This window comes from Temnothorax americanus, unplaced genomic scaffold (genome assembly GCF_048541705.1).
Source record: "Temnothorax americanus isolate GAGA-0224 unplaced genomic scaffold, ASM4854170v1 Scaffold39, whole genome shotgun sequence".
NCBI classification, from domain to species: domain Eukaryota; kingdom Metazoa; phylum Arthropoda; class Insecta; order Hymenoptera; family Formicidae; genus Temnothorax; species Temnothorax americanus.
Window position 1 is genome coordinate 1,237,242 of NW_027509536.1, and position 26,467 is coordinate 1,263,708.

Below are 26,467 nucleotides of genomic sequence, written 5' to 3' on the forward strand. Positions count from 1 at the left end.
TTATATTTGTTTTGATTATACATTTTCAGATAAATAATTATCTCTACAAAATCTATGCAACTTACACATATATATGTATTTTAATATATTCACTCATCGTTTTTTCAACGATGGATTGTATCGTGTGAAACTTTAGCGACAAAAAGAATTCTAAGAATTTTACGCATACATATATACATACTTTTCTCAGAATACTTTGTATCATTAACGACTCTTAAGTTTCACATAACGTAATCTATCATTAAAACTGACGAATTAATATATCAACATACCTATATATGTAATAGAAATTATTAAAAGATTTAATAACTACATTTCCCGATTTCCTAGATTATCTGAAATCGCATTCGATAAAACGCTTCGACGCAATTATAAGTGGAAACAATCTGGTGGTATACGGTCACGTGGTTATTAAATAATTATTTTACTAATGCATACACATTTTATTTATCGCACGCTCCGCGAAACTTTCAATCTCATACGTCGCGTTAGACATTTTTTTATTTTTGCACAATTGATAAATCGCTGTTTTTGTACTTCCGCAATGGCACAGGAATAAATACGTAACTGCGAGATGACGCGAAACAATCATATCAATAATCAACATTAATATTAAGAGGGAAGCAAAAACAAGTTTATACATAATGTAAAACTATTTCTAAATTATAACATTTGGGATACAATCTTGTACTTTTATCAATGAAAATCTTATCGTGTATTATTATATAGTCTTTCTTAAGATTTAACAGTATATATCTGATCTCCGGATCCTTTTACAAGTTTTCGATTTTCTTATACATCTGTGAATCTGTGGGTAGTCTCTTTAGCGCATGCTATACGCTGAAAATAGATTTTCATTCAGAATTGTAGACCGCAGGTACATACATATGAGTGTGCCTCTCGTCCGACGATCGACGCCGGGGTATCGCGAGAGGCGATAACTATCGATGCAACGTAGTATTTGTACATTTATAGTTTGGCGAAAGTGAAATTGTGGAAGTTCAATCGACTCGCGTTACATCGTCATGCATCTACGAATGCGAATATTGGTAAAGCGCGGCGGAGAGATGCGAGAAATTAAATCTACCGCTAAAGGATCGGGCGTCAGGTATATTCTCTGCGAAACAGAAAAGACGTAGCTTAAACGAGATCACAATATATAATACTGCTTCGTTACGCCTTTCTCCGTGTCCATGAAGGGGAGCATTGAACGCGGAAGAAGACGGAAGTAAAGCTTTACGTAAAGCTCAGATCTTTGTACGTTTTAATTCTTTCTTCTCGGAACGTTATGCGCGCGCCGATCGAATCTGTCGTGCATCTCCGAACGATGCACAATCGCGATTCCCATACCTGCCATCGGCTTCCGCGACACGGGGCTGTTACGTGAATTATTACAACCTAACTCAATAAATAAATGCTAAAATTAATGAAGAATCGGGAGAGGGGAAGGAATACTGGTTGCGAAACGTTTCCGGTTTCCTCGATCGAATTCGTTAGAGAAGGAGATGCTGGGGGGCCCGTATTTGTTATCGATTGTGAAAATTCAGCAATTTTTTAACATTCATATTCGCCAGCCACGACTGGCAGAACTCGGACTATCTGCTAAACGAGAATAGGCAAGCGGAAAGGAGACGGACGACAAAAATAACTTAATGGATGACGGTTGATCTCTCTCAACGGTCGTATATAGTAAAGATAAAATATATCGGATCTGGAGTTCTTCTTCGCGTGCCGAGGCGCGAATTCATTTCAGCAGGCGGAGCTCGTTAGTCTGTACCTGAAAATCAGAATCATCATTATTGGGCGTGCATATAATATTTTAATGAAAAATAAAATTCTAATTAAATAAATCTTTCTCTATAAACTTCGAAATTACAATCACGACAAGGAGGGAATTGTCTGATCGAAATTATTTAAGGCCATTGTCTTAAAACAAGTCCGAGATAAGAAAGAAATCTGAGAATGCATGTACTCTCACCGTTCGATCGTCATCTTGCGATCCACGGAACAAGGGATTGTTCTCTTCGATCCATTCGTTCCTGTTGGACGCTGCAGGCCGTTCGCGGCTGTTCTTCATGCCGGATCTCACGTTTCTGCCGGCGTCCGACACCGATCTCTTGCCAATGCTCTCGAGGAAGCGACGATTCTCGTCGACCTGCCGCTGATCCTGCAGTGCCTTTCTGCGTGCCAGCTCCAGCATGACTCTCTGCCTCAGCACGTCAAAATTGTTGACGATCGACAGGGACCCGATCCTCTTGGTGCGCGTCACGTCTGAGCCGAGATCGTTCTCCGAATTCAGCATTTCATCCTATTCAGCGTAATGAATATTGGTCACGATTGATTCTTTAAATACCGAGGGAAGGAAGATTATTATGAACGCTCTGCTGATAGAAAACGGCAAACTGATTGTTCGCAAACAGATCATCGATCTTTCGTTATCGAAATAAGTTATAATTATCGCAAGATAAAAAACGTTTTCGTATTTTATAAATGTGCATTTTGTAAACGCAATCTCGCCATAGATTTTTAGCGCTTTGACCGCGTATTGGTATGATAAAAAATATATTTTAGTTCTCGATACAAATACATATTTTAACGATAAAAACCAAGGGCTTTATTAACCATGTATAAGTTACTCCCGAGAACTCGCTTTGTCCCGCTTTAAATAATAATGCGATTAGATTACAGCGGTAAAATTTTCATGAACATCCCATTCTGTTGTTGCGTGAACAATAACTATTCGCGATAAAACACTGTCAGCTGTTCCATTACGTTATTATACCTAGTTAGCTAACAGCGCTGACAAGCTTGATGTGCATTCTAATCTTATCAACCATATTATGTTACTTAAAGCTTTACTAATAAAATTCAACTTCTTTTCTGTTGAATTTTATATAAAATTTTTTTATATGTATAACAAACATATTTTTTCGAAAAAATGTAATTTTAATTTATGTGCGGTAACATTTATGATAAAAAAACCAAAATTTCTATACATATATTATATGCATTCTATATGCATTTTATATACATAATTAAAATTAAATTTTAAAATCATTTTTTAAAAATATGTACGGTGTGCATATTCTTTGAAAAATGTGCATTCGTTATGTCTGAAAGCATCGCGGCACTTAATGTTGTTAACATCTGGCATTTAGTACCTTGATAATTAATCTAACAATTAAAGTTCCGCAATGATAAGGTCATTTTGAATTCAAACAAAGAATGGACTTAAGCGAGATAACTCCTTTATGAATAACGTTAGGTATTAAGGGCAATTTGAAATTTATATGCTCCTCCGTAGCTACAATTTACTGTATGACGTCTTCCCGGGTACGATGTTGCTTTACGTTGCGCTTTATGTTCCCTCGGCTCATAAATAGCAATTTCACGGTCGTATATTCCATATTGCATATTCTCGCGAAACAATATTTTCGAAACGCTGTTTTTTTTCCTCCTCCTTTCTATATCGCGCGAAACTTATACAGATCGATTTGCGCAATTGTCGCGGCAATTGCGTATTCGCGCGCGGCGTAAAAGACAGTCGAAGGTGCGCGACCCCTCGAGCGAATAAAGCTCGCGAGAGAGCTTTCAACTTATAACCGAGCGATGCACCGAACCGGAAAATACGTATTTACAGAGCTAGGCGAAGAACGAATAATGAATGCACATGAATAATGAAGGCACCTGCCACCGCCAGGTCGTCGTGTAATATTGTTGCTTTCACGCGCGGCGTGCCTCGGAGCGAATAAAAAATTCCGGAGAGCACGCTGCACATTTCTCGTTACATCTATCTGCCGCGCTTGCAATAATTGCATTAAAAGTAGCAAATGAACGGAGCATTTTGCCAAAGAATGCTAGTACGAGTCATACGTTTGTTCACAAAGGCGTTCCTAGAAATTTCTCTCGATTAGGTCAGACTTGCAGATAAATTGGGAAAAAATCTATGTGTTATAAATAATAACGAAAACAGCTCGCTGTTATTAGAAGCAGTAATAACGAAAATAGCTCGCTGAGTAATATACAAAGATTTATTTGTGCGAATAATGGAAACGATAATTTTTCTGTTATCGCAAGATTGCATTATCGTGTACGCATAATTTTCTTCACATCGCACATAGCTTTCTCGAAGATGATACATTTATCTTTGCAGATACGACAAATATAACGACATAATATTTCCTGACAAGGCAGATATATTTTAGCGTTGTACATTTCTATATTGACCGATACTATAACAATAATATGTCCGGCCTTTGAATTTTTATCGGAGCGAAAAGTACGCGTGGGAGAAAAAATCACGGATAAATAAGGTACGCTTTAGATCATCGAGCGTCGAAATCTATCCGCCTCGCAAGACGGCGGAACAGCAGCCGCACGGGAAATAAGGAGAAATGCAAATCCTCTGTAACACATGACGTGCGGGATCTCCCGTGTGCAATAGAAACCAGGGGAGAGACATCCTCCGTTCACGATTCACGCGTTCCTGATTCACTACGTATGTAACGTATACGTTTACGCGTCATTTTCCGTCATTTTCCGATACCGAGCCGCGAAGGTGCGACGCGTAAGTGTGCGCGTCCATCTGCGCGAAGCGCTCGTAAACTAAGCGGATCCAACGAGACACGTGTCGACGCTGTGTTATCTGACAACAATGGCATTCGTATATTTGGAATACGTTGTTCTATTTCACGACGAACGCGATTTCCGCGCGGCTTAGAATTTATCGACGGATTATTGATGAGAGGAAGATGCGTTCCGATAAAAGAGAGCATCCTCAATAATCTGTGATTCTTAGGTTTCAAAAAATATTTTTAGCTTCAAAATTTAATGTATCTATATAATAAAATTAAAATTAATGAATATATATATATGATGTGGCCATAAAGCACCTTTGATTGTTTTATAAATCAGGCCCTGGACAAAAGGGTTGCGACGATAATAATTCAACAAATTTATTGTCATTATTAATTACAAAATTTCTGGCATTTAACTTAGATAGAAAAAATAATAAAAAAGCTTTTCCTATTCGTGTATATATTTTATCAATATAAGAGAGAGATTTTCGTGTTTCTATACCGTAGTTTTTATATACAGTGCGGTTTCTATACTTTTCAATTTTCTAAGTACAAGATAAAAAAAATTAGAAGGAAAAAGAATGGAAGAGATGTAATCCTTATCATAAGAGATTAAAGTTGTCTTTAGATTGCGTTATCTTTTCGATTTCACAACATTTCTATTTGCCGTATTTATTTTACTCGAGAAAACATACCTCCAATTCTGGTATTCTTTGATCGATCAACAGGAAAATTTTGGGACGGTCGTCCGACACGTCCCTTCTTTCGTACGGCGACAGAGAAGCGGAACTTGTGAGGCCGATTATCGTCGTCGACGCCAAGATACCGAGCAGTATCATCGTGCAGGAAGAATGTAAATTAATAACGTTCATCTGAAACACATCATCGAAAACGCTTGCAGGTGATAACAAGTCGGCAAAATATTTATTACGAACAGTGAACTAGATTTTTGTCAAAAAAAAAAATATAGATATACACAGAAAGAAAAGAAGTGTCAAATTGACCCTTGTATACTTGTATATTCGCAAGAATATATAATCTTGAAATGAGATTATATTGCATTAAACTGAGAAAACTTGCTTGAATGAAGTCATTTATATAGTTAAATGAAGTTTTAAGATGGTTCGATAAAAAAAAAGTTGAAATTCTTATACAAAGATATATATTCTTGCGTATATACAAGTATATCAGTGATTGATTTGACACTTCCTTTTTTCGGTGTAAATTTCTTTATTTTCATAACAATATTCCACAGCATTCTTTCTTTGAATTAAATTGCATAACGACTTACGCATAATTTTTTTTCGCGTCGAGATACACTTTTATCTCACGCTTTCGCCGCGTTTACGTCAAGATAGGGCTTCGAAGAAAAAGTTTGTTTGGTGCGAATGGACAGCAATATATGACGAGACCAAAAGGAAAAGCAGAAAATTGTGCGAATACGCGCGTGTCGAGTAATTTTCTTTTTCTCACTTCTTTCTTGTTATTCTCCGGAGCCTAATATTTGATTTGAGAGCAAACATTCTTTTATCGGATTTCGTCTTCTGCCATCCGTCACGGGGTGAGTTACGAGAAGTTAAGTTTCGGCGGCAGCGACGGCGAGCAGGTGCATGAGAAGAGGTACTTTTATTTGTGCACGAATTGTGCTTGCCGTGCCAAACATCCGGTCGTTCGGCCTGAGGCTCCCTATCCCTCGATTCGCGTTTAAAGCACGCACCCCGAGGGAGCTATCGCTCTGTTAATTACTTTTACAATTTAACGTTCGAGTCGTAACTTTCGCACGCAATAATATATTTCTCACGAAACATTAAAACGTTCGCAAGTCATATTAAACGCATCTAAACCTTAAATCTTTACAATTTCTACCTTTCCGTTATACCCCAGTAAGATTTACTTGACATTAAAAAAATTGAAAAAAAGGACAAGAGTGAAGAGAAAATTTGTTTCCTTGTGATGTGTTGTGAGGTAAGATTTGGATGATATATACTTAGAATTCTGTATTAACATTTTTATATTTTTTCTTGATATTACGTGTAATAAATATATAAAATATGCTTTTAATTAAATAAATTCAAAATATTATTTTGCTTTTCTTTTTTACTTAATTTTTTTAATATGCACTTTACATATTTTTTTTTTTATAAATTTTTGAAACAATAATTTTTTAAATTTGTTGTTAGCACAATTATATTTTGAAATTTTTCTATTATTAATTATTTTTATCGCATAAACAAATTCGAAGACATTAGCACGTACAAAATGATAAACATTTCTGCGAGACGTAGATCATGGTCGTAGTCGCCGTCGTTGCCCTACGTTGCCCTATCCGTTACCGCCATCTTCGTTGTCGTCATCGTCCGGGTCCATTAACACCAAGGGGCTTAATTTACCGCCGTCGTAATTTAGGGCTGCCGTCCCGCTTTTCAATTACACGCTGCGAGTCGACTGGCGATTCGATTCCATGTCTTGATTCCAGTCCCGTTCCCTCTATTACTATCTATTCTTTCTAGTTGTGCTAGTGTCATAAGGTTCGTCACGTGGATATTTAATGTCTAGACAGAGACTGGTACACCGGTCAAAGGGGATTAGGTGTCTCGTTATCAAAGTATTGCGCGACAAGCTATGTGACTGTTCGTTAGGCAACTTGGACAATTAGTAGACAACGTGGACGTTAAAAGAGACCTGCAAACTGAATCAACAACGGAGCACAGTTTATTCAATCATCCTCGTCTTTTATTTTTTGCGGTTAATTAAAGATTATTCCCTTCTGAAAGAAGAAAATATCACATTTCCTCAATATTTTTTTATTGAAGAAATATTGATTTCAAAGTGAAGAAAAAGATAAGTTAAAATACAGGCAGAATAATCACTTCTTGGAAAAATTGCGAAACCGGAAAATAATGCAATTGAGACTTTAAATCTTAAGTACACAATCAAAATTTTCTCATATTTTTTTTTAGTACGAATATATATCTCGAGATTCTGTAATACAATTAAAAAAAAACGAATAAATTGCAATTAAATAATAAACACCGGCTCCTATTGTTCAATTTAATCTATTTTTTATTACGTCTTATATCTAGAAAACAAAAATTCTTACAGCACAGAAATATAGATAGATTTATTTAATTTCAGCTATACAAAGCCATGAAATGGACTTGGTTTACAATATACCTTAAACACACTCATACCAACTTTTTTAACTTAACGCGTACAGCACAGAAATATAAAAATTCAACGATTAAGAAATGCGTGCAATTCTTCAGTCTTAATGATGATAATGCGATTCAATTACCCAATCTGAAAAGGAGATATATTCTTGTTACAATTTATGTTGAATTTTAAGCACTAAATTATGCAGAATACCAAACAATATCCTTTTATCTGTTGTGTAACAATTATAATCGGTTATTTTAAGGATTGATAATGAAAATGTGTATAATGCAAATGTGACGCATATAGTTAGACGGTAATTTGATCAATGTATAACTAGCGATGACTGATTAGATAATACGATAATACAAAATATCATATTAATAAATATTAATTCCAACGTTCTCCACTCAGGCTTTTAACAAAGTTATTAATCATATTACTAAATACTTATTATAAACTATAATACTGGAACGTTTTCCATGATAAATACCTACACTTAATAATTTCGCGCGGGTGTAATTATATTACACAGATACTACTTTCCACTCCTTAATTAATAAGAACTGTAAATTTGTTTGAGAATTGAGAATTGAAAATTGAGAAAAAAATAATAACAGTCATCACTTTTCTTTTACCACAATTATTTTGGTTAGCTCAAAAAACGTGTGCAATTGATTCGATATATTTCAGTAGAAGAAGCCTTATCAAATCAAACTACGTAGCAACGAAGCAAATCTGATTTCATTCGCGCAACGTAAGATCTTTAACTTCGAATCGAGACGATAATCGTCAAAATCTGATTTTGCAAAGCGCTACAACAAGCAGCGATATTTCTTGGTTTGTTTTCCGATATGCAAATGATGCTGCAAATTCGAGATGAGATTGTTGTTCAAGCCTGCGACAACGTGTCATTTAGAAAATATACAATTTAAAAAATTGACGCACGACATTTCGACAATTCTTACGTATACGCTTTTCCCCGAATATCCCAACTCTTTCAGTCTCTGTTAGCTCTGGATTTATCTTAACTTCGTACTCAGAGCTATCAAATATTTAGAATTCATGGTGAACAGAATATCGATAGCTTTGAACGAAATCTCCTTATATTTTCAAATGAAATTGAGCGACAATTTTATAAGCTGTAGACATATTTTATGCGAAATCTTTATAAGAGGATGGCATTTCGTATGCTGGCGCGTGAATGAAGCTTTCCTTCGCGGATTACACAAGGTGTCTCAGGAGGAAAGGTCACTGCTCCGAGAGGTGGGTATATATAGTATCGGTCATTTTAAGCAAAAATGTTCATATATGAACGAGTGTCCTATTCCAAACGGTTTTTGAGATGGAGCTATTTGAATGTACAGTTGCAAAATTAGTGATGAGAAAGATACATGCTTCACGCAGTGGCGAATATGCAGATATCTACGCTGTATGTTTACGACTTCTGCGATGGCAATACAGATGCTGCTGCATCTGTGCGACATTTGTGAAGATGTGCGGCAATTTTAACAACACTTCTACAATGTCACTATCAACAGTCACAACAGTCCACTGGGTGAAGCATGTATCCTTCTCATCACTAATTTTGCAACTGTACTTCAAATAGCTGTATCTCGGAAGTAGGCCACTCGCTTATATAAACATTTTTGCTTAAAATAACCGGTACTATCACCTCGGAAAGTAGTCTTTCCTCCTGGGACACTCTGTACATTTCTTATTTATTCATCAATACTATCAGTTATTAGACGAGATTTTATGCCAATGATAATTAGCGACTTATATACATTTGCCTTTTATCCGCCAATTGCTATTCCGTTTTGAAATCTTATGCCAAAATTGGAAATGTAATCTCCCATTATATATATGTACAATTTGATATCAGTGATGCTGATGACCAACATATAAAATTACTAAAAATATCAGTATCCGTTTACTCTGTGTCGTAAACATACATCGGTCGCTGTTTATTACACTTATTATATTAAAGATGCATATTTATTCGCTTTGAAAAATCGACGAGAGCGAAACAATATTTTTGCGCGTAAAGCCTCTCATTTATCATAGCATGTTTTCCCAGTTCTTCCAACTTCCTTCAACTTGGCTGCTGAACAATACTTCCGATCGTAAACTTACTTCCTTACGTGTGTAAAGTTCGCGAAACCTTTCTTCTTGCTTTATTAACTCTTACTCAGTACCAGCGAGATATTGGATGTGTGGTTTCGTTTTTTTTTTTTTTTGTATATCGCCTTTCTCACAAGCACAGCTGTGAGATATGAATAAAGATCTTTTCACGAATAACTCAGTTATTGTACTTTTATTTGTTATCGATGAATTGTTAATAAATACCGTTTCGAGTCACAAGCAAACGGAATGCAGATTTTCAAATACTTTCAAACGCGCAGCAAATAGCATGTATGAATGCTAGGAATCTACGCAAACAAGTCGCCCTGCATCCTCCATTTGTTGGTCAAAGAACAAATAAAGCACGAGAAGTCTGTCCACGATACAGGAAAACAATAATGGGAAATCTGTTTTGTATGAAAATTTGTTTGCGACGAGACAGTTTTTCGGCAACACCAACCACCCATTATAAAAAAAAAACGATATATTGTACATATTTTCAATTATCCTATAAAATTAATTAAAGTACATATACTACATACTCCGTTTCTACAGTTGCCCGATCGTTTTAAGCTGTAATGAAATTCGCTCAAGCGAGTTTTATGCAATTTGCGACGAAATGTCGTATACGCTTCCCAACATACGTAGTTAACAAAACCACGTTTTTAACACAGAATATATATACAGATTGCGGGCTTAGACTGAAGCATAATTTGTATAAATTATCTTTCCCTCAGCTTTTCATACATGTTTTTGCAGGAGTGCGAATTTTTGTAATTTAGGATTAATAACAGACACTTTGTAACAGCTTCCGGTATTATTATTATTATTTTTTTAATTAAACGGCTGACTTTCCTTTTCCCTTTTATTTCGTCTCTTTCATTTCCAAATTTTTCATAAAGACTATCCATTTTCATTACTGGCAAAACTTCCAGCGTGACATATAGCGATATCGTTCTTTGATTTCGATGAAATCTCGCGTGTCAGTTATTATAGTACTGTATTATTATCTTTTGCCTTTCACAGAAATATCGCATATCATAATGTATTTTGGATCTAAGTATCGAATTTTCCATTGCGCATTCGTTAAAACGAGTATTATGAATCGTGATAAGAAGTAGAACGAGTAATTTTATAGTCCGACATGGAGCGCATCGTTTCACGTTACCGTTTCTATCCGCCATTATTCTTATTCGTACATTTTTTTAAAACAAATTTAAATATAAGAGGAAAGAATCATATACGAAAATAATTCAAGTGTTAAACTAAAAGTCTATTTAAATTTGGCTAGAATTTTTTATCAAAAGCCAAAATTATAAAATAAATCTCTATAACAGAATTATTATAACAGAGTTATAAAAGTTTATATATACATATACATATATAAATTTCATGATAAGCAATAAATAAAGTAATGAATTATTTAACGCAATTTTATATCGAGCTGCAATATGTTCCATTATATTTGCTTTGAATTACCTGATCACCACTCTCAACCAATCTCGGTATAAGCTGCAATGTCAGCTAGCGTCATCAATCTCGAATCTGCATGTTATCCTCTTCGGCTCGTTTATCAAACGTGAAAGAGATAAAGAGAATATCGCCTTTTCTTTTCGGCAATCCTCGATCTTCCCCGACGAAATGTAATAATACCGTTAAACATCGGCGAGACGGAAATAATTAGTTTACATTGATGCCTATATGATTTATGATTCAATCGCGTTTGATACACACACACACACACACATATATATATATATATATCTCTCGGGAGAATATAATCTCTGGCGGAACATCGTTTCGCCTTGAGACAACACAAGGCGACGTTGTCCTGATGAAAAAACACGATTCATCGAGCGATCCATGCACTTTCGCTCGATGAATCACCGATGGATATTCTTCTCTCGTAAACAGTAATCCGAAACATGGAAACTCTTAACTTTAAAATTCGATGATCGCATTTCCAATTTTGCATGTCATGTTTAAAACTGCAACACGGATATTTTCAAATATTTGCAATTTACGGGATCCGATATTGGATATTGGCTATTTATGGAACGGAATACTGTTTATTTTCGAAACACGAGAGCAATTTTTCAGTTCGATCCATGGAGGAGTGAGCGACATTTTAACTTGTCGATTTGCGACATAAGCGCGGCGTTAACGTCAGACGGCTAATCGGTCACATCGATGGCTGAAATACAAGAGAAAAATTGTCGTAATCATTTCGGTCCGTATTTAGAAATTCGTTAACTAAATGTCACGCGTCGAAAATTCCACGCGCGAACGTACCTGAAAGAAAGTCTCAAAAAGTATAAGAAAACTTTAAGGAATTTTTTGACAATTTAGAAAAAATAACAAATTATTAAAACTAATATTGATTTAAACGTAAGGAAAATATTATAGAAGCAGGAAAGGATTGAGGAACATTATCCTGTAATATTTTGAGAATTTCACCATCGCGAAATGAGATAATCTTGAATTTCTCGTACTGTTACGTCTGTTATATGTCACCTCGTTTATTTGAGAAATGTATATTTTCGTGAGATTAAAATGGACATTTATATAATTGTCATCCTGTTACTATTATATGCGTTACTGTAAAACTCCACGAGCATTTATATTGCAATATATTTGAGTTTAATATGTCCATTTCAAAAACGATAAATTATTTTTGAGAAAAGACGAGAAAAAAGATCATTCTTATGAAAATATATTTAGAAGATACAAACAAGATGTTACTTCGTATAATTAAAGACGCTTGTATATTTTTTCCTCTAATTAAAATAAAAGTAGATAATGCGAGCGTCAGCCGAGGGGGCGAATTAAAATGTAAATCAAGGGAAAAGAGACAGCGTAGTCGTTCAATGTAGCGTAACGTTCTAAAAAATGGCAGTCTTATTCAAATGTCGCCGGTTTGTTGAAGTGTCGACGGAGCATTATATTAAGTAATAGCACGGCGACGTGTCATTTGCTACCTAATGTTCTCGCCTATGTTCTTACACGTGGACGACGTAGAATATTTAGAAGTAAGTAACTGGCTTCTTTCATGAAATGTTGATAATGAAAGAAGGAGCTTGGCATCGTATCACGGTACGTATTACTATCTTATATCAATATTTCATATTCTGTTCTGGGATCTTTTTAATAATTTAGTTTCATCACATTTTTGTTTAAAAAACTTTTTTTAATGTTTTTTTTTTAATAAGCAATTATATTGAAATAAAAGATACTATTTTTTAACATATACATGAATATATAAATTATATTGAAACATTATTAAAAATTTCTTAAAGCTTATTAAAAAGATATTTACTGAAGTGTATAATATCTCTGTTTTAGTTAATATTGAAGCACGAAATTTTTAATATTGCAATCATTATTATTATGACTTTTGTAAAATAGTTGCGAGCTCACCTGGGCTCACCAACACAGCTGCGAGGTGGTTTTTCATTCGCGTATTAAAGATCCATTCAGTAAAGTACTTAGTCGGTGAGCTCTTTCACAAAGGGGACCGGTTCGTTCATTCATTCATCACTTTACCGGCGACACGCGGTGCCGCCGCGCTTTAATTCCAGAGCATCGCTTTAATGAGCGGCGATGTGCTCGCCGACGTGATGCGGCGATTGCACGTATAACCAAATTTAATTTAACTGCCACCTTCGAGAGAGAGGCTCGAATAATTTCTCACTCGTTCTATTCTCTCACCTTCGGTCATTCTGTCGTACAACAACGCGTACTCTTGTAGAGTGTTATGAGCACAATTTTTCATTAAGAATTTCATGAAAACTCTTCTAATTCTTTCCTAAAATTCCGAAAAAATTATCTCTTTAGTTCTTAAATGTTTAGGGTATCGTAAATAAACTTCCGAGAACAAACCGTGTTGTGCATAATCTCTATTGTGTTAAATGTAAACGTCTGCGAAGGAGCTTTTGAAAACTTAGTGCGCGAGGAAGGAGTAGGTTTCCACATCGACTCTTTTCATCGCGGAAAGGTCCTTAAATCGGCCTGACAGATTTCAACAAAAACTTTCCTTATAGCGTTTGAAATATCAGCCAATCTGAATTAACGAGTTTCGTTCCTTCGATCTACCGATCGACCGCGATGAAGCCATCGTCATTATCCATCGCATCACTATGAATAAACGTCAGAATGCGAAGTCCCTAATTAATTAAGAGATAATACTCGGTTTCGAAACGCTTTGTGACAGCTGTATCTCGACATTTTGCTGGAAAAGAGCGGTGCTGCAAATGTTAACGGAGTTTGCATGAAGCGTGGTCTACATACTCTAACATTGTCATTATTTGAAGACGGATGAACATGAATTAAGGATCAAAGGTTGTTAACAATGAGCCTGCATACTACATCCGTGGTCCATACGTGATACTGAGACGCAGAAGCACATCCCACCCGGTACTTTCGCGACACAAAATACCGTACACGCTTTTGGTGAGAATAAACGTTGCTCTAGCTAGTCGCGAAGGTATTCGGAGTTAGAAGTTGAAGGGAATTAACGCGACGGCTGATATAGTCACCCCCATGTTTAGCGAAAGACAAAGGAAACGGCGCTTTACTTTTAATTGTTGTAATAATGAATAAAACATTCTTCTATAAGAGGAATACTTTTGAGGAATACTTTTTGATACAAGGTCTTATTTCAAAATTCACATTTTTTTATGACGACAAAAGTTAGATTGCACAAGCCGATGCAAATTTATATACAGGCGCGCGAAAGAAGGAAAGACTTCTTCAAAAGCTGATTCGTGTATTTTTTTTCCCAGATTTATTTTACTATTTTTATATTTTTTATAAATACGTACTAAAAACATTCTATAACAAATTAATAAATTAAATTAATTGTAAAGTTACTAAATTTTTCCTCCAGAAACTTTTTAATGAAAGATTTAAGATAAAATTGAAATAATATTTATTCCATAAGTTAATTCTGTAGAGCATGAATGAAAAATGACGAGAAAATAATACATTTAACATAAAAAAATATTTTTTAATATAAAAAGTAATATCAAACCGAGTTACGTGACATGGAACATTTGTCCGGCCGTAACCGGGAAAATTGTTGTTTAAAATGAGTTCGCGCGAAGCCGCGCATTACGTATACATGCGGCTTTGTGTTTAAGCGTTTTATGACTTCGCGTATAATAAATTTTTCTCCCATTTTTTCACAAGTTTATGAATCGATCGCCAGCGATATATATTCCATCGCGGACAGCCTTTCATTTATCGTTCGTTGCATTCGCCTGAGCGAAAGAAACCGTAAAAGGCTTCGGCGGGTAACCCGATGCGTTTTCCTTATAAAAGACGCATTGAGTTACCTCATACTCGTTTGTGAAATATTACGAGAACGAAATTGGGAGGAAAGAATAGAACAGAGTGCCGATCGAGCGAGGGAAAACGTAGGGCGATCGGAGCGCAACTTTGTGCAGGGTCAACGATCTCGAGTCTAACCGAAGAGGCTCTGAGAGATAAGCCGACTCCGTTTCAGATTATTTTGATACGCAGACCGCGTCACAGATTGCTCCCGTTCTACCCGCATCGAAACAATTAGTATATAAAATAGAATAAAAACAACTAAAGTACACGCACATCTTCGTATGTGTGCGTATATTAGAGTTACATATATTAAATAGTAAGAGAACGGGCAACGAGAGAGACATTTAATCTCTCTCGGGTAAATTTTACCTCAATAAAATTTTTAAGCGAACTTAGAGATGCAAAAAAATGTCGTTATATATATCTCAGAAATTACAAGGATGGCGTCCAATTAAACTTCCGCTTGGGACTCTAAATTGACGAGAGACTCGCAGAATGAAATGGAGAATTTGAAATATATTTAACATTTCTGTCTTCGCTTCCTCTAATTGTGCGATCAAGAAAATAGAGAACAAAGAGAAACTATTGCGCACGCGAGAAGACACGAGATTAATTCATCAGCTTCGATATTTTGTAGGAATCGAGAAAAACGTATAGCAAAGTGATTTAAATTCTTTGGTTTCTTATTGTTTTTCTAAGAGAATAATTAAGTACAGAATACGCGGAATACAGAGGATATCAATATCGAGAGAAACTTATATATATCTTGCGAATCTTATTTCTAAATCTTACGATACGCTTTACGTGACGGGCACTGAAATTAATGCATCCTAATCGCAATTAAAAGTCGTTGCAAAGTCCATTTTCTCGCTCTGCCTCCAATTTCGAAATACTCTCGTGATCGTTTCGGTATCGATTATCTGTTAACAACGGCATTGCGCGCAAACACTACACGCATGTGCGTATACACTTCATCCCCCGTGATGCCGAACAGAATGATTCTCCTCCGTAAAATGATAAGCGAAGACATAGAGCCACGACGATCGTGGCGTGTATAAACCGCCGCGGTTTGATTAGCGATTATACGACGACGATTTTTTACGCATTTTTCCTGTGCAACGAGCGATAAACCTTTATCATCCGCCTTAATATGAGTGAAGTAGCGGCGCGGAAGAGAGAATTTACAACTTGTGAAAGATGCGAGGCGTAGGCGACGGAAAGATAAATTTAAAGTTTGCGCTTGATGACGTTGGCGTTGGTATGTCTATAAGTATTCTGTAAATATATATGTATATATTCTACGAGCAAAAACAAAAAATACATTTTGCTAAATTATTTGAGATAAACGAAGCTACCTGAAACTGAGAAAGATTGACTTTCACATCTTGTATTTCTGAAGATTGCGAGGAGTATTTACCAGTTTTCTCAAAATTAATTTTTTAAATCTGAAATAAATATCTGAGATAGAAATTATTAATTCAAATCAAACACAGAAAGAAATAATTGTCATATCATTTAATTTACATCAGATAAAACTTTTAAATTTATTAATTGCAATTTTGTTGATTCTCAAGATTTCTTTACCGGTACCTAAATTAATAATTTCGTAGGAAAAATTTATGAAACAAATATAAATAAATGAATAAAATCCAGAAAAGTTTGCAGCCGGAGAGATCGGAGTTTACATATATTTAAATGTCAAATTAATTACGGTTGAGAGAGAATGTTACGATTTGTTCAGGCCAGACCTTAACCCAAAATATAAAACCCAAAATGGTCAGAATTTTTCAACGAGTCGGAATGGGAAGTGAAATTCTGGTTAATGTCGATACTAACTCAAAGGCATCTTGGGCACGTGTGTTCCACTATTATTAGAGTGGTCATTAACTAGCGTTCAGTGGACGATACGATGCTCTCAGATCATTATCTAATTGACGTAACTAACTCAATCATTTTGGAATAATGACGATTCAACGACGGCGCCAGCGAAAAGATAAGCTAGCGCTTAAATGAGTAAATCTAATTAAAACTGTCGTCACGTCGCTTATCCATCTCGCTGATTAGTATAAACACTACGCAAGCTTTGCAAGAAACAAAAGCATTTCGAAAGTCGGATTGATGTGTTTTTAAACAAAAAGTGCGTTAAATCACTCACATATGTATATAATATTTATATATATTAAAAAAAAAATTAATTTAATAAAAATAAAAAAGGACTGCAATAGCAATTTGTCGTATGCCAATATATTGGCAATCTTCATTTTATTAAATTTTAATTTTAATAAAATAAAAATAAATATAATATATTTGAGAAAAACACCATTGCCACTTTTTCTTGCCCAGTATTATCCAATTGCTGTGCAATTTGCTATGCAATTGCCATCAACAAATGTCTTTCGATCGGGATGTAAGTATCTCGTTTTCTTTCAAAGAAATGCATATACTATTCGCTACTAAGGCGCAAACGAGTCAATCTAATGCTACACGATCGTACCTTTACACACTTTCGCCAATGGTGTTTCCAGTGCGAGCCGGTATTGAACTTGTCATTACCGTCGATGACTGCGACTGCGAAAAGTTTACAAGCAGAGAGGAGTGACCATCGCGCGACAGTCGTGGCGCGGCATAAAACGTTAAAGATAGCGCGATTTCAGCTCTTCGGCGCCGGTTATGCAGATAAAGCCTGCGGCGAAGCGCCGGCTTCACCCGCGGCGACAGCCTTCGGGTGTAATTGCTTCTAATTTTACACACTTTTATCGTTTATCGTCGCCGCCGATTCTTTTTCTGTCCTCCGCTGACGCTATACGCGTCCGCCGTATCGGTCCCCCCGGAACGCCGGGCCGCGCTACGATTCGTATTCGCGATAAATGGCACGTGGTACTCATTGTACGCCGTTCTAATTACATATCGGCGAGACAGATGAGATCGGGGCCTCTCCGCGGGCGGGCCGTGCAAAAATCGTCCTCTCGGCGAACGCGACATTTTTGCCGAGATAACAAACCGCCAATTGCGAACAGCCAGCGTCGAAAGCCCCGGCTCTCTGCGAGAGAAATGGAACGTGGCGCCCTTTTACCCTTATTTACACAAGGCGCACGCATTGAAAAATCTCGATACAGATATTAGAGCGGATATTGCGTATACGGCGGTTGATATTAAAACAAAGCTGCTAAACAAATTTGATTGTGCAAATAAGAGATTTTGAAGAGTGTTGCGCAAAAATATACGAATGTTCTGAAATGCAAAGCGAATGTATCACGATAAAAGCAAAAGATTGCGATATAGCGCGTGCTTCGTTCTTTCGGGTAAATAAAAATAGTTTCGCTTCTATCTTCAGCTAACAGTATCAGTTATTTCCGCTCTTCCTGTTCCGTTATCAATTTATGTAACACACGACACGCGCGTAACACGAAAATCTATATCAACACGATAGATTTTCAGGGGGAAAAGAAATCCGATAATAGGATTTCTTCATATCGATACCTATTATATGAAGTTTTACAAATCGCCTTTCCGCGAAAAAAGTACTTCGGTGGCTTTTTGTCTCGAAAAGGAAAGAGAAATGCCTTCCCATTTTTCGGAGCTTGACAGCGACGATAGCATAGAACTGAGACTATTGCAAATCTGCAGTTTTGTTTACGGACGATTAGACATGCGTGGATTCATCGGCGAGAATTAGGTCAACGTTTTTCTAACGATATCGTGGGACGGACTTTAACATTACGCGATTAAGCCTATAGATAAATAGGTAGAAAAGGTAAATGAAACGTTCGATCGATCGCGCGCCTTTCGTATCTCGCGAAAGATTTTCTTTGTCTTATCGAAAAACCGCCAGCATTTCACACGTCACGTTATGCACGACATTGATAATTCCGATTACATTCATCCTTCCCTGCACGCAGAACGCGCGTATACGCCGATTACGTGAACCGTATTTGCTGCAGGTTCATCGGATCGTAATGCACCTAGAGAAAATCAGTTTAGCCGATTGCATCGCGGATAATCTGTGCGGTTATTAGCCATAATAAGCCGCGGCGATTCGATTATATTCTCCCCCCCCATTACACTCACGCATGCATATTCGGTATGGATTTATAGGTTTATATTATAAAGCGGTTAATCGTTCCGTGTTAATTAATCCTAATGCGATTCTCCGAGTCTCTTGTATATTTCCATCTGATGGATGGAACGATGTTCAAACTTCAGATGCCTTCCTCACATGATTGTTATCTTTCTTTTGAAAAAAATGTTGAGGTGCTTCTTTCAATTTAGATAAGATAATAAAACAATAAAAAATATTTCTTTGCAAGATACGTTACAGATAACAACTATTTATTTATGAAATTATGATTATATTTCGTTCAACCTTCCAATTGAATAATAAAACTTTAGATTTGAAGTTAAAATCAGCCGTTTTTGTATCCGCTGCGACCTAATAAATCTTTTCACATTTATTCAATTAAAGTTTTGTTTTAATTTTACGTTTTTATCAATTTTCTCGTGTAAAATAACGGCTATCCTTTGTTGAGGCAAAAGTACATATCTTTTTTACTTTACATATTATATTGTAGGAATATTTAATTTTAGCGACACTTTACCGCCAATTGCGAATATACTGCAAATTGCAGCAGATTCAATGTAACGTTCTGTGAAGGATCAGCGAAAACGCGCGGGCGGTAACGGGAAGAAAAAAAATTATGTGAAAGGAAACGTTGGAATTACAAATAGAATCGTCGTATAGACGTACGTCACGATAGAGGATAGCAAACTAATCTTCGCATTCATGAGATACTCTCGCGGATGTAGGGCGACGAGAGCGTCATACCTCGAACAGAAACTCTGAGTTTGTTTTGAGTTTTGCTGCGTGATCAGTTTGATGTAATATCATTAACGGGAATTCATATGAAAGCTTCATTCCCTAATCAGAATTATTAGATCATCTGGGTTTCACCTACAAAAAGCAAAATTAGATTCTAAGTGCGTAGAAAATCGGGCCATTGCATACATAAAATGTTTCACATCAATTTTCTAAGATATTTTCTATAAGAACAAAAAATCTATAAATAAGCGAAAGATTAATTACAAATTTCACGTTTTAAATTAAAAAGCCATCTTTTTATGTAAGAAATAAAAACATTTTTACATAAGGTTGACATTCTGTAAATTAAAATTTGTTTTTTATCGGTACGATTTCTTTTAAGGTTTTAAGTATAAAACTTTTATATACACACGGATATTATTATTCTCTTTCGTTAAAAAAAAAACAGACTTAAATACAGTTTAACAAAAGTTTTATAAAATAATATCAAATGACTTTAATGTGATATGTAATAGTAATAACCAATTATTTTACGACAGCGTTCTACAGAAAAATTAAACTTTTAACATTTTACGCGCGACTTAAAATAGTATTTCGGAGAAATAAAAGACGCCAATAATAGCTGACTCCATATAACGGATTTTGCAAAAAATCGGTGAAAAATATCTGGTGAACGGGTCAAGACGGGGGCGAGAACGATATACCGAGACCTGTCAAAGCCGAGCACGTTGTTGACGCGGAACAATCGCGGTGTTCCGCACGTATGATTGCTCGAGAGGCTCGCGCGAGGCTGCCTATCTCATTCGTATGTATGTCGAATAGAAGATCGATCGTTTAACGCGCTCGAAACTTTCAACGAGAGCGTCCCACCAGATTGTCCTCCATAGGTACCTCCATAGGTACTGATTAGGATCCAACAGAAATTCGATTAAAGTGAATTATTTGGATATAGAGAATTATTTGGAAACAATCATCCGAAAAATCGGTGATATTTGATCACCGCAAGTTGCGTGGGAAGTACCAATGAAACGTGATAATTATAATAATCACTTGTATCGAGTGTTTAATGAGTTTCAATAACTAAAACAAGTTGTTCTAGATTCTCAAAAAATTCTAATAAAATTGCAATATATTATATATATCTCATAATCATATTAATTACGTATATCTATGTTTAATATAATAAAAGAGACGGATTAATATATGATCAGTAAGATCATGATACTCCGCTTCTATTTTTGGAGAAAAAAAATATTATATCATTACATATAGTAAAAAAACAAATATAGAATTAAAAAATAAATTATAAATAACTAGAAATTTCAAGAAGTAATAATAACTGATTAATGCATAGAAATAAATTGAGTATATTGTGCCCAAAGGGCTATTTGCAAACTGTATTAAGTTAATTGTTATTAATTATAAGCAAGAAGTTTCGTACGGTAATTCTTTAATAATAAGCCCAAGTTTGTCTTCATTTAACTTACAGACTAAACATCGTCCGCTAATCCTGTAATTTTGCCACATTGAGAAAGGTTACACAAAGCCCGCAATACCCAGAGTCGCAAATTTTACGTGGAGTGAGAACTTTCTCAGTTTACCGATATCGTTAAACTGTTAAAAAGTTCGGACAATAAAGAAAGCATAAGCGCGATTCTTGTAAATCTCAAATTTTCCTTCGGCTTCTTGTTATCCAATAATGCATGGAAAAGAAACTTTATATATATTTGTAGCGAGCAAACTTCTGCCTCCGCAAAATAACTTTCGCTCTTTTTGCGTGCAATTAAAAATCAATTATTGTTATAAATAATTGTATTTCTCGCTTCAATTTGTAACGCGCATATTTGTAATAACTTGAATCTGATTGTTGCAAAACGCGACTTGTTCGCGACAGATATTTTATCAACTTCGCATTTAAAAGTATCGGCCAAGTTCAAAAGATTGCTCAATTCTGTGCAATAAACGGGATCGCTTATAGTGCAAAACAAATAAAGATAAATCTTCTTTTGCACGTTCAGTGAGCGATTTATCGCGCACTGTATACGTCGAATGAACGGACGCGAATTTTGGATACATCAATTCGCGGAGCCTTCTAGGCAGATTGAAATTTGTATGAAAGCCGACTGAATCCCGGATCGAAAAGCACAAATGAGAGATAGCTAATAACGAGGCGGCAGCCGTGAAGCGATGGCGAAACGAACCGAGACACATAAAACCCCGGAAACCGGGATAAATCGCGGAGCAATATCGAAGGAACCAATATACTCGATGTATCCCGTAGGACATTGTATCCGCCGGCTTGCACCCCCTTTGGATATATGTCCAATCATGAAAAAAAAAAAAACTATATAGTAGTAAACGACTGTTTCATCATCGCGTTTACCTCACAGCATTGCAGAGACCTGTTTAATCTCGCTTATCAAAAAATTACGGTTCAACCTGTGAGAGCGTGATAATGATTCATCGACCTCGAGCCAGCTGTTGAATTTAGCCTGCGAATATAATCCCCTAATTGCAATTTTAGCACCGCATAAGATTCGAACGAATAAATAATATTACTACTGATACACTAGTATAGATAGAATAATATATTTGTTCATAATTTATTATTATGTGTAATTATTATATTCCATATCTCCCTTCTATCTACATATATATATCTATTATCTATAAAAATAAGACTTTGATATTTAATGATGCCACTCATCTTTAAGTGGTTATTACTTGAAAATGTGTTAATTGGCATGAGAAAATATTGAAAGAACACTTCTCTTGCTCGGGTACGCAAGAAACAACAGTTTTCTCCGAAAGAGATATTAAGAGCTTTGGGGGAAATATATCAGGGGACTTGTATAAACTATTCAGAGGGTTGATCTTTGATAAGTAACTGACACTATTAATTTTGCAACTATAAGCAGCAAACAACATCAATGAAAAGAGGAAAGAAATGCGGAATTATACATATCGAAATAAATAAACAAAATTAATTGTTTCAAGAAAGGGGAAAGGTTAGCAGAGATGAAAACGGATTTATCTGCTCCATTTCCCCGAGATTCGATGTTTAATCCGATAGGCACTGAATCGCCCTTTGCGTTCACGGATCTACGTGCAAAAGCGTTCTTATAGCGCAATTAAATGTCGCATTAATTGGTAATATCATTTACCGCGCCGTTATTAATTAGTTATGAACGCTCTCTTTGCCCTTCGCGAGAAATCGTGTATTTTAAGTATTAATAATCGTGCGTTTGTACAATACTCGCACGTGTGTGCTCGCGTTAAACTGTGTGCCGCTTTCCGCTAAAACTATGTGGAAAGTGTAATTAAAATGAATCAGCCTGTGACAGCGCGATGGCGAGCGACGACGGTGAATATAACAACGGCGCGCGAGGACTGTTCTATTACATTCGTTTCCGTTTTCCCGAATTATGTTTTCTCGATTTTCGCATAAGCCACAGAGGATTAAAGCGCGCGTGCGGGAGTGACGCGTGAATTGTCGTCTAAATACTTCTGACTCGCGGCATTAACATATCGGTAAAGTGTAAAGGTTGAATTTGCACAATAAGCGGTGACGCGATTTATCGGATTATCGCTATCGATCGGCACAAATAAATTTTATTATTTATGCCGCTCGGTAACAGGACTGGCCGATCGATCGTGACGCGCGCCAAGCGATATACAAGTGTATAATGCATATATATTTTGTTACTGGCGAAGATTGATCGTGTCCTTTAAATAAAGCATAAAACAATATCACGGCGAAATTGTTGCCCCCTTTTAAATTGGAAAACGTATTTTTTTAATCACTCCAAATATTCTATGTTTTGTTCGGCACAGAATTTAATAGAAAGATAACGATGAAGCTCTATGTTACATCAATTTACATCAATTCAACAGCACTTCCGTTTAAATCGTAAATCACCAGCGAGATAACGGACGTGTCTCTGACTAACGAGATGACTGACTGTTAAAACAGTTTCCGAACGCGTCAATTTGCAATAAACTTCTTCAATATCATCACGAGTTGCTTATCTGCGAAGATAAGAACGTCAAACGTCTCGCGTAATTTCCGCTATCGCTCGTCACGCGAGATCGCTCCCCGCGGCCGTGAATCGGCAGAATGCCGATTGTCGTAATACCGGAGACGGATGTCGCAACACACGCGCCGAAAGTGAAGAAGCGTATGTCAAAGCTGAATATAGGTAAACGGGGAAAAAGTTCGGCCGGATACCGGATTTCCTGAAAGCGCGCAATCTCGGATCTTCGATATATCAAAAGACGGGAAATTCCGCGTGTCTCGAGACCGCACTTACTTGTTGAATTCACAGAGCTTCCGTGGGAGATCCCGGTCCCCGGTGAAATTCCTCGAGAAAGCGGAGCTGATACCCTTCCCGCGACTATCTGCCGAGAGAAGAACGAAAGGCGCGCGCGAGGAGCGCCAAGTTTCCCCTCCTCTTGGGAGAGACGCGGAGGGCGCGAAGAGGGCGATCTCCCGCCGACGAGACTTCCGGCTCCGTGCGAGTCGTCGATGTGTGGGGTGGACCGTTCGAGTCGAACTGACCGGGAGGGAGTTAAAGTCCGAGGTAGCGGTGGCCGGCGTGTGGATGACGAGTATATACCTGGACGGGGGCGGCTTTTAACAAGTGGCACGCGCGCGAACGGGAGTTCCTCACGGTCCAGAGTGCTAACGACGTGTGACGTCGACGCCACGGTGCGAGAGGGCTTTTATAGCCGGTCGGTGCCGGCCGACCCGACTCGAACCGTCTCCACTCGACTCGGCGCGACCTTCCTGCCTCCTGCCTGCCCATCAGAGACTCTTGGCCCTATCAACTGATTTGCCGTTAAGTACATCTTCCACACACCCGTATGGTGGAACTGCCGTCCCCATTCGCGCCTCCCTTGTTCTCCATGCATATGGGGAAAAAAGCCCGTAAAGCGGATGTCGTTTATCGATGCATCGTTCGTTTCCAGCAAGCACCCTACGCCCCTGTCACTCGATTATCCCGCAAAATTACTAGGGACTGAAAGAAATGTCCTTTAAATAGCACAGAACCTTTTATCCTTGTTATATATCGTAATTGCTTTGCTCTGAGAAAGATGTTTTTTTTTATATTTATGTTATTAGTCTCGAAAATGTTATTATACGTGTTTTATTGGAAGGAAATTGTTATTTATTGTGCACAAAGTATTAATTTACATGTTATTAATATGTAAAAAAATTACGTATTAATAAAAATAATGATTAAACACATATACAAATATTTTAACATACATAGCAGTTTTTTATTTCTCTCTCTTATAGGAAAAGCATTAGTTAAATAGCACCAATATATCAGGGAATAATTTAAAAAACTAATCAAGTCTACTCGAGTTAAAATAAACAGCGCAAGTCGTGTGCCGTTTTAACTATTCAAACTTTTAATTATTCAAATAATCTATAGGGAAATCATAGAAGATAATTATTATACGATAATTTATTAATGCACCTATTTATTGCACATCTATCCCAAATCTGTATTATTTAACAAAGGAGAGCTCTCACATATAATTTATTTCAATATTACGTTATATTAATTAATCGCACTTATTTAGTTTTCCTACGCTTGTTCATTATTTATTTATTACCTCATTTACTTGGGCATTTAAGCAAGCTAGATTATACGTAAGCTGCTTGTTCCTTTTCAGAAATATTTAGATACCGCTTGAAATGGAAATGGAATATCAGATTAAGCTTGATAATTTTGTTGCTATACCCGCACAAGTATGGAAGACGTATATTGGAAGCTTTCCAGCAAGCGACACAAGTATCGTTTTATCTTTGTTATACTCATTGCCAAAAAAAAGAAATAGAGCTACATTTGTGTCGACTTGTGTCGCTTGCTGATGGAAAGCTCCCATCAATAATGTGGAAAGAAATTGCCAAAACGAGATGAAGAATGTGATAAGGTACATCTTTTTCTTCTCCGGTTACTTTCATTTGCCATTCACCAACAATATCCGAAAAATAGCCGCGGCGTATAATAACTTATTGTAAAAAAAAAGTTTTTTACTTCAGAGTAAGCGGAGACGTTAATTATTGACAAGAATGTAAAGATTGTAAAGTATACACACATTGCGAATTACTTAAATTCACGAGAAGTACTTTTTATCGTCTTTGCCGCAAAAAAAAAACACACGATTCGCTGAATGGTACTCTTTCAATCGCCACAAATCCACAGATAACATAAAAAATATTGATTAATATTTATATCACGATATGCATTGTGATATTATCTATATAAACGGCTGCTAGTGGTTATAATTATGAAAATGTAACATCTGCACAAGCGCGAAACTTTCGATAATGAAGTTAACCGGAATTATGCGAGGATTCGTTCTAGTCATAATTATATTCTGAATATGGTAATGGAACATCCTACTTGTTGTCGTAGATTTTATTACCTATAACATTTTCCATCACACGTAAATA

General features: G+C 36.4%; 1 protein-coding gene across 4 annotated transcripts; it reads right to left on the reverse strand.

The window, feature by feature from the left end:
- Nucleotides 1-114: 114 nt before the first annotated feature.
- On the reverse strand, nucleotides 115-24,821 carry Dh44 (corticotropin-releasing diuretic hormone 44). Of its 4 annotated transcripts, none has more exons than XM_077414945.1 (4): nucleotides 24,618-24,821; nucleotides 5,273-5,449; nucleotides 1,979-2,308; nucleotides 115-1,777 (listed from the first exon to the last, which is right to left on the reverse strand). In XM_077414945.1, exons 1-4 carry the CDS (start codon nucleotides 24,804-24,806, stop codon nucleotides 1,745-1,747), a joined length of 729 nt encoding a protein of 242 aa, XP_077271071.1. In that variant the 5' UTR covers nucleotides 24,807-24,821; the 3' UTR covers nucleotides 115-1,744. The 4 variants fall into 4 exon arrangements, with proteins under 4 accessions (XP_077271071.1, XP_077271072.1, XP_077271074.1 ...); XM_077414946.1 differs by having other exon boundaries at nucleotides 24,312-24,707; XM_077414948.1 differs by lacking the exon at nucleotides 24,618-24,821 and adding an exon at nucleotides 17,680-17,787.
- Nucleotides 24,822-26,467: the final 1,646 nt, after the last annotated feature.

Bases quoted from the DNA above. Each gene is read 5' to 3' on its own strand.
- Dh44 (XM_077414945.1), bottom strand. From the start codon at position 24,806: ATGGGCAGGCAGGAGGCAGGAAGGTCGCGCCGAGTCGAGTGGAGACGG. The intron at 5,450-24,617 runs GTATATACTCGT...GATGTGTTTCAG, and splicing joins TAAAAGCCGCCCCCGTCCAG to ATGAACGTTATTAATTTACA. The intron at 1,778-1,978 runs GTGAGAGTACAT...TCTGATTTTCAG, and splicing joins CGCAAGATGACGATCGAACG to GTACAGACTAACGAGCTCCG.